Source organism: Alligator sinensis, unplaced genomic scaffold (assembly GCF_000455745.1).
Source record: "Alligator sinensis unplaced genomic scaffold, ASM45574v1 scaffold1336_1, whole genome shotgun sequence".
NCBI classification, from domain to species: Eukaryota; Metazoa; Chordata; order Crocodylia; family Alligatoridae; genus Alligator; species Alligator sinensis.
In genome coordinates, this window is record NW_005843037.1 from 148,639 (window position 1) to 157,826 (window position 9,188).

General features: G+C 47.0%; 1 protein-coding gene across 9 annotated transcripts in view; it reads right to left on the reverse strand.

The window, feature by feature from the left end:
- The window catches only part of HAUS2 (HAUS augmin like complex subunit 2), a 21,232-nt gene that overhangs the window by 2,115 nt on the left and 9,929 nt on the right, over positions 1-9,188 (reverse strand). For all 9 annotated transcript variants that reach the window (XM_025193349.1, XM_025193346.1, XM_006036900.3 and 6 more), the window contains 2 exons: positions 1,930-1,999; positions 739-871 (listed from right to left, as the gene is read on the reverse strand). In XM_025193349.1, coding sequence (XP_025049134.1) covers positions 739-871; positions 1,930-1,999 — 203 coding nt within the window. The remainder of the gene's footprint in view (positions 1-738; positions 872-1,929; positions 2,000-9,188) is intronic.

The window sequence follows — 9,188 nt, forward strand, 5'->3', positions numbered from 1 at the left end:
GGAAGGGGAAGGAAGGAAGAGGGTTGAAAAATCAAATAAAGTTAGTCCCAGTCCAGGGAGCAGATAGGGAGATTTGTCTCATTACCCTGCTCTCCTACCTGGGACCAAGAGGAATGGAGCAGCCTGCTCCCCCATGCCTTCTGCAGACTGAACCCTGGTCTGGGGAAGGCACCAGGAGCAAGGGAGAAGGGGCAGCTTCAGAATGAATGCCTGTACTGTTCCCTCTTCTGGAACAACTTATAGTGGGGGAAATTTCTCAAAACTTTCCCCTGCTAGAAATAAATACCTGTTGGTGGCCACAGCAGCAAAAAAGCATACCATGTCCATGGGTCTTTTATCCATGTGTGGAATTTGAGCTCGCTGCAAAGGAAGAAGACTTGTGCTATCCTAGAATATTTTTGGCAATGAAAAAGTGTTCTCAGTGTAACTAAGGTGCATTGTAAACCCAGAATTTAATTTATTTTTTAAAGGTACAAGTAAAAAAAAGGAGATCTGCTGGAAGGAAAAATGAACAAACATTCACTGCAGAGAAGCAATAAGTCTTTTAAAATGTACAGGTATGAAAAAAGTTTAGTTTTTCAGATGTGGTGGTTACCCATAAATTTTTCTTCCCATTCTTCTTGGTAATGAAGGAATAAATAATATGTTGAAAATATTTTCATTACTAGTTGCTCAGCACTATGTGCATATGTTAAAAGTGCAGGTCACATCAGTGTTGGTTATTTTCTAAAAGCTCACCTGTGGAAGACTGCCTCAATAGGCAAATTTTCTTGACACAAAGGCTTCATTAACCTCTGCCTAAGAGTCTTCTTCTCTTTCAGTACTGCTTCCAGGTGTCTGTTCATATCTTGCAAAATTTCATATTTCTGGTCTACACAAAGAGGAATGATTATTTGAGATGGAATGTCTAAGGCAGTGAGCTCTTAACCTTTTTAGATTCAAGGCACCCCTTAGAATATGCCAGCTCTCAGCTTTCACTCATTTTGGACTGCAGACACAAGATAAGGCAATTCTTTTCTTGCAAAGAACTTGGAAAGCCTGCAACAGGTAAAAATGTTTTTAACACTACGGATTCCTAGTTGAAATCTCCAGGTTTATCTTGTGAATCATGTGTAGCACCTAACTGAACTAATACTGCCTGGCACCATTAAAAGGATCTTGCAGAACCCTGAGTGAGAATCACTGTTCTAATGGAGCAAAAGCAAAAACTCATTCTATATAGCAGATGACTAGGACTTTTCAGCAGTCCTATACATTATTTAAGCCACAGGCTTATACTCTGGTTGAACAGCAATAACTAGATAGTCCCTGCTGGATGACTGAGTAGTTCCAGAATATGTCAGAAGGAGGCTCAAGGCATTTATTCCTTCAAGAAATCACTTTATGAACAAAGGCAGCTGCAAGGGGTTAGACAATTCTAGTTAAAATCTTTAAACCTGCATCTTACATTTTATGAGTGAGATCATTTGTATAGGGCTATGTGGTGCTGTGAAAAAGACTGATAATGACAAAGCAAAAGGGCAGAGAAACATGGAAGGAATTACTCCACGTGCTCTTCTTCAGCTTATTAAAATTAAGTCCCAACAATTCTTCTGAAGCATGTTATACATTAAGAACAAAGATACATCTGTTGAGTTATTGGGAGAGTAGCTGGATAATGTGTAACTTTGCTCTCTGGGGCCCAAGATATGCAAGAAAGCATCACAAAAGACACGTACAATACAGAGGGTACAAATTCCATGGCTGTGCTAGCATCTTGTACTGGCTGATTAAGCACCAAAACCTGCTCTCAGGAGAAATCCACAGATGCAACAGCAGCTGCAAAGTGGTAATGAGAAACAGGGGACTCAAGAGAAGTGAAACAAATTAGCTGACATTTGATCAAACAGCCTAATATTAACAGCTGTTCTATTAAACAAAGCAACTTACTCAGGAAGAATGGGTGAGCAATATCTGCTGTCTCCTTTTCCAATTGCAGGATTTCTATTTTCAGGTTTTTCTGCAATAGACATAAATAGCTACACTTGATTTTTATACAATTTAATGTATTACCTACACGTGTTACTTCCCCATCACCAGAGAACTGGAGTGCCTTTATATCTGAAATGATTAATGCTACATACTTTCATTCCTTTCATGCCTGTAGAAGAAATTATTTTTTAAATCAGCAGTTGGGACAGCTTTGCTGCACATATGCCAAGGAAGATTTTTGCACTTGGTCCTGAATGTGTTGCAGCATGTAGTCATTCACGTATTTCCTGAAAATAGGACCCATAGTCGAGGTCCAGATAAATGGTCTGCGTCTCAGAATTACAAGTCTCCTGCTACAGGCAAATACTTTTATGGTCTAGGTGCACTATGTCTGTTAAGAGAGAGGTGATTAGACCTCTTTAATTTGATTCTATTCAATGATGAACCAGTATAGAGAATGACTAATGTCTTTACATGACTTGAGTAGCTAGACAGATGCGCAGACTGCAACAGCCTCAGTAAGAACCTTTTCAGGCTTCTGTCCTGTGTATGAATTGGAAAAAAAAAGCCCATTTATGTTTGTGACTGCCTGGTTCATTACGATCATGACTATTTGGCATTTCATGGAAGCAAGGAGCTCTAAAATCAGATTAACCCCCTCCCCAATACACGAGCAGAGAAGAGATGAAATAGCTCTCTCTTCCCCAAGATGTTTCATCTTTGGAATTCTAGGTCATTCAAATATATAGTCATGTAAATACTTTAAAGCTTTTTAATATTAGAAGTGTTATGCTATATTTTAATATGAGCAAAAAAGTTAAAACTATATAAAACTGAAAAACTCTAGAAGCTGAAAATGAAGTGATGAGATCATTACAACTCTTATTTAGAAACAATAAGCTATAAATCTGGATGAATGGACTATAAGGTGGATAGAAAACTGGCAGGAGCATTGGGCTCAGACAGTAGTAAGCAACAGCTTGATGTTTAGTTGGCAGCCAGTATCAAGTGGCATGCCCCATGGGGCAGGTTTTGTTCAATGTTTTCATCAACGACCTGGAAGACAGCACAGAATGCACCCTCAGCAAGTGTGCGGATGACACCAAACTGGGGGGAGTAGTAGATATGCTGGCAGGTAGGGCTAGGATTCAGTGTGACCTAGACAAATTGGAGGATTGGGCCAAAAGATAATCTCATGAGGTTCAACAAGGACAAGTGCAAAGTCCTTCACTTAGGATGGAACAATCCCATGTACCAGTACAGGCTGGGGGCTGACTGGTTGGGCAGCAGTTCTGCAGAAAGGGACCTGGGGGGTTACAGTGGACAATAAGCTGAATATGAGCCAACATATGTGCCCTTGTTGCCAAGAAGGCTAATGGCACTGTCATAGAGCAACAAGCCCAAAAGGCTGGAGACACCTGCCAGGGAGCAGAATGGTGGTGGGAAAAGCCCAAAGACCCAGGGAGAAGGCACAGGAAAAGCCATTATCTGGGGAAACTTACCTGGCACAGACAAAGCAACTCTTGAGTTTTTTGTAGGCTGAGTGCAGCAGAGCAACCAGGCATCTACCAGTGTGCCCGCAGCTGCTGCACAAACCAACCATCTTAGCAGATACCTATTAAAGACCCAATCAGGGTGATGCTGCACGCTGGAACCCCGAAGAGCCAAGGTCACCAGCTGCACAGTGGAGAACACAAGGTTGGCGCGTGAAAGGGATATAGAGACCGTGGAGTCCCAAAGACGTCCATACAGAGCACCTCCAAGTGAGTCAGGTTAAAAAGGAAACCTATTGCATCTGTTCCTAAGAACAAGACGTGGCAGGTGAAACACAGAGCCTTCTCTTTGGAGACGGCGCCTTGGGGACATTAGCACCAGATAAAGACAAAGCTGGCACTAGGATCACCCAGCCCTGAGCCACTCGGGAGCAGCTACTTGAGCTTAGACAGGCATAGGCATACTGAGCTGCATTGGTGGGTGTCTTGCCAATAGGTCAAGAGAAGTAATTATTCCTCACTATTCAGCACTGGTGAGTCCACATCTGGAGTACTTGTGTTCAGTTTTGGGCCCCCAACTACAGAAAGGATGTGGACAAATTGGAGAGAGTCATGCAGAGGGCAACACAAATGGTTTGGGGATGGGGCACATGACTTATGAGAAGAGGCTGAGGAAACTGGGCTTATTTAGTTTAGAGAAGACTGAGAGGGGATTTAATAGCAGCCTTCAACTACCTGAAGTGGGGTTCAAATGAGGATGGAGCTAGACTGTTCTCAGTGGTGGCAGATGATAGAACAAGGAGCAACAGTCTCAGGTTGCAGCAAGGAGCCTGTGACCAGGGAACCAGCAAACAGGACTGCAAGCAGGAGAAGCAGTTTGCAGGCAGCTGCTGGAGGCAAGAGGAGGAAGGAGGAGAGAAGCCAGGTACCAGATCCTGCCCAGGAAAGATAAGTGATCCAGCTGCCTGTACCTTTGTTTTTTGCTGACTGTTTGTTTGGTGGGCTGTGTCTGGGGTGTGTGTTCTGAGAAGCTGGGAGTGACTGCTGACTGAGTGCTGAGGGATTGTTGACTGCTGTGGGATTGCTGCCTGGGCCTGACAGAAGCCCAAACAAAGGGGCTGCATCAGCCCAGGCCCAGAAGGGTATAAAAGCAGACTCCCCAGGTGACCAGGGAGCCAGCGAACAGGACTGCAAATGGGGGAAGCAGTTTGCAGGAAGTTCACAGGCCAGTTCGTGGGTAGTAGCATAGCTTATTACCACACAATCGCTCTCGGTCATGGCAGACTCATCGTATCCACAGGCATCTTGGCATCACTGAGACCTTCACCCAGACACAGCCTGAGGCCCCAGACTGCAGGAGATGCCTGGTGTGGCTGCTGGCAACTGAGCATGGGGACACCCCACTTGTGGGGTGTGCTCCCTGGTGGAGTTTTTGGAGGGCCAGGTGCGGGAGCTCAAAGAGGAGATATGTCATCTATGCACCATCAAGGCCCATGAAGACTTCATTGATGGCTACTGGTGGCCAGTGTGATGGCTAACCAAGAAGACCCACCCAGAGCAACCTGGAAGACAATCACCTTATGCTCCAGGAAACCCAAGGCCAGGGTTGCTCCTTCCCTGGCCCTGCACAACAGGTACACTCCCCTCCCTACACATGAGGCGGCTCTGATGGTGACACCAAGAGAGAAGGAAGGTAAGCAGTCTGCTGCCACCATCAAGAGGAGGTGCAAGGTGGTGGTGGTGGGGGACTCCCTCCTGTGGGGCACTGAGGGACCCACCTGCCGTCCGGACCCCCTAGCCCATGAGGTCTGCTGCCTCCGAGGGGCTCACATCCGAGATGTAGCAGAGAGGATCCCCAGCCTTGTCCAGCCTTCTGACTACTACCCCATACTCCTCATCCATGTGGGAACTAATGACATGGCCAGGAGTCATCCATACCGGGTCATGAGCGACTACAGGGCTCTGGGGGCTGGGCTCAAGGGATTGGGAGCCCAGGTAGTCTTTTCTTCTGTGCTCCGTTGCAGGCTGCGGTCCCAGAAGAGAAGGATGCATTGAGAAAGTGAACCGGCAACTCCGATGCTGGTGCCACCGAGAAAGCTTTGGATTCCTTGACCACGGCGCACACTTCAGGGAGAGAGGACTCCTGGGAAGGGGTGGCATCCACCTCGCGAGGAAGGTAAGTCCCTGTTCGTGGCCAAGATGACCGATCTTTTGGACAGGGCTTTAAATTAAGATTGGTGGGGGACAGGGATACACAAATTCAAACATGCCCAGGGACCAACATACAAGTAAGCCCAGTAGATAGGGACACTGGGAGAGTCACTCTTGTGGGAGCTGAGGGAATAGTTCTCCATCAGCAGGACAGGAAGACAAGGGCATCAGAAGCAGGACTCAGGTGCCTATATACTAATGCCAGGAGCATGGGGAACAAGCAGGAGGAGCTAGCCCTCCTACTCTCTAGTGTGCATTATGATCTAGTAGGGATTACAGAGACCTGATGGGACTCCAAACATGACTGGAGTGTAGCTATAGTGGGCTAACACCCTGCATAGGAGGGACCAGGTGGGAAAAAAGGTGGAGGCATTGTTCTTTATGTGAAAGAGCAGTACACCTCCTTGGACGCCAACATAGGCTCCAAAAATGAACAGCTTGAAACCCTCTGGGTCAAGTTGTGGGGGGGAGTAGGAGTGAGACAGACCCAACTGTGGGTTTATACTACAGACCACCAAACCAGGGGGAGGCACTCAATCTGGAGGTCGCCCGAGACTTGACTGAGGCTGCACATGCACATGACATGGTCATCATGGGCGATTTTAATTATCCAGACATATCCTGGGAGGAACACTTGGCCAAGCTGGAACAGTTGTGATCCTTCCTGACCTGTGTCAAGCAGCAGTTCCTGAGTCAGGAGGTGCATGGGCCAACCAGATGTGATGTTCTGCTAGACTTGGTCCTGGCCAAAGGAGACAACCTGGTGACCAACTTCAATATAGAGGGAAATCTGGGAGACAGCGATCATCAAACCATCCTGTTTACTGTCTGGTGTAAGGCAGACAAATCGGATAGTAGGATTGAAGTCTTGGACTTCAAAAATACAAACTTCAACAAGCTTAGGTCACTAGTAGGGCAAGTGCTATGGGACTAGGGACCAAAGGCGAAAGGTGTGCACAAAGATTAATTGTTCCTTAAGGACACGATCCTTGAAGCACAAAGGAAGTCCATTCCCATGAGGAGAAAAGGTAACAAAAGAGCTGGGAAGCCCTCTTGGTTAAACAGGGAAATCATGGTCCTCATAAGAAAGAGGGATATAAACAATGGAAGTTCAGGGTGGGCTCCAAGGAGGACTATTCCACGACGGCCCGCATTTTCAGGGAACAGATAAGAAAGACTAAAGTGGCGACCAAATTTAGATTAGCAACAGGAGTCAAGGACAAGTCCTTCTTTAGGTACATAGGGAACAGAAGGAAAACAAATGGGAGTGTGGAGCCATTGCTCAACTACTCAGGAGAGCTGGTTACCGGCAGCCAGGAGAAAGCTGAACTCCTGAATGACCACTTTGCCTTGGTCTTTCACCGGTCCAAAGGGAAAACCACGCCAGGTAGAGTAGAGGATGAACACGGTAGAAATAATTGCCTTCCTACTATTGCTGTAGAATTGGTCCCGCAGGGGACGGTGCTCAGTTCAGTACTTGGTCCAGTACTTTTCATTATCGGTCCAGTACTTTTCATTATCTAATCTTTATTAACGATTTGGGTGTGGGGTGAAGCACTCACTGGCCAAGATTGTGGATGACACCAAGTTATGGGGGAGCTTGAAGATGGGCTACAGTTACAGGTGGACCTAGACAGGTTAGCAAGTTGGGCAGATCAGAAACTGATGAAGTTCAACGTTGAGACATGTAAAGTGCTCCACCTTGGGACGAGTAACCCCCAACACACCTACAGGCTTGGCGGTACCAAACTGACTAGCACCACAAATGAAAGGGATCTGGGGGCAATAGACCTAATGCCTAGCAGCCCACGGAGCAGGGACCTCTGGCACATGGTGGAGTCCCCCAATAGGTTGTGGGGGGCTGGGTCCTCTTTCTTGCCGTCTGCACGGCTCCCGCTCTCCACCATCACAGCCTACACACCCCATGTCCGCTATGAATAAGACAAGCAGAAATTGGCTTGACTTGCAGCAAAGGAGACTTAGGTTAGATATTACTAAAGCACAATAATGGTTATGAAATCTCCTTCAGTGGATGTTTATAAGAACAAATGAGACAAATGTGTGTTTGGGATGGTTTAGTCAGGGGTGGGCAAAACACGGTCTGCGGGATGTATGTGGCCCGTCAGGCCATTCTATCCGGCCCACAGGGCCCCTAAAAAATTTAGAAAAGTAATATTAATCTGTCCCAGCTGCCTGTCATGCAGCCCTTGATGGTTTGACAAAATTCAGTAAGTGGCCTTCCGCCCAAAATAACTGCCCACCCCGGTTTAGATTATGGTATACTTGATCCTGCCTCTGAGCAGAAAAGGGGGGAGGGAGACAGATGGAATAAATGACCTCTTGAGGTTCTGTTCATGTCTATGATTTCATCCAAATTGTCCCACCAGCTCCCATAAAGGGTTCATACAGATGTTAAATAGAGAGAGAACTGGGCCTTGAAGGACTAAGTTGATGCTCCAGAGGCAAAGAAACAGTTGATCACCTAGTTTAGTTTGAAAAGGACCTGAGGCCACTTAAGGGCTTTCCAATCACCCCCATGTTATCCTGGAAGATGGAAAAAGATATCTGATGATTAATACTACTGAATGTTTTACAGAAACCCAGATAAACTTGAGTAAAGGAGCACATCTGTGGGGGGCCAGCAGGGGAGATCATGCTCAGGGGCAATCAGCATGGGTTCAAAGGCAGGTCCTGCCTGACCAACCTGATTGCCTTTTATGACCAAGTAACTAAATCCTTGGATGATGGTGTCGCCATGGACGTAGTCTTTCTAGACTTTAAGAAGGCCTTTGACACTGTCTCTCACCCCATCCTCATCAATAAATTAAGCGACTATGGCATTGATGTCTGCACAGTTGGATGGGTAAAAAATTAGCTCATGGGGCACACCCAGAGAGTAGTGGTGGACGGGTTGTACTCAACCTGGCAAGATGTGAGCAGTGGGATACCCCAGGGCTAAGTCCTTGGGCCCGCACTGTTTAACATCTTCATCAGTGACTTGGACGAGGGGGTGGAAAGCACGCTGTCCAAGTTTGCTGATGACACTAAGATGTGGGGCGAGGTGGACACACTTGAAGGGAGAGAGAGGCTGCAACTAGATTTAGACAGACTACAAAAGTGGGCAGATGAGAATAGGATGGGGTTCAATGTAGAGAAATGCAGGGTGCTGCACCTTGGGAGAAGGAATCCACAGCATACATACAGGCTGGGGAGTTCCCCTCTTGAAAGCACAGAGGCGGAACGGGATCTTGGAGTCAGTATTGACTCCAAGATGAACATGAGCTGCCAATGCCAGACCACAGTCAGCAAGGCCAGCCATACCTTGTCATGCATCCAAAGGTGCATCTCAAGTCGGTCCAGAGAGGTGATCCTCCCCCTCTACGCGACATTGGTCCAGCCACAATTGGAGTACTGTGTCCAGTTCTGGGCACCGCACTTCAGGAGGGATGTGGCCAGCCTGGAGAGGGTTCAGAGGAGGGCCACCCACTTGGTGAGAGGGCAGCAGGACAGGCC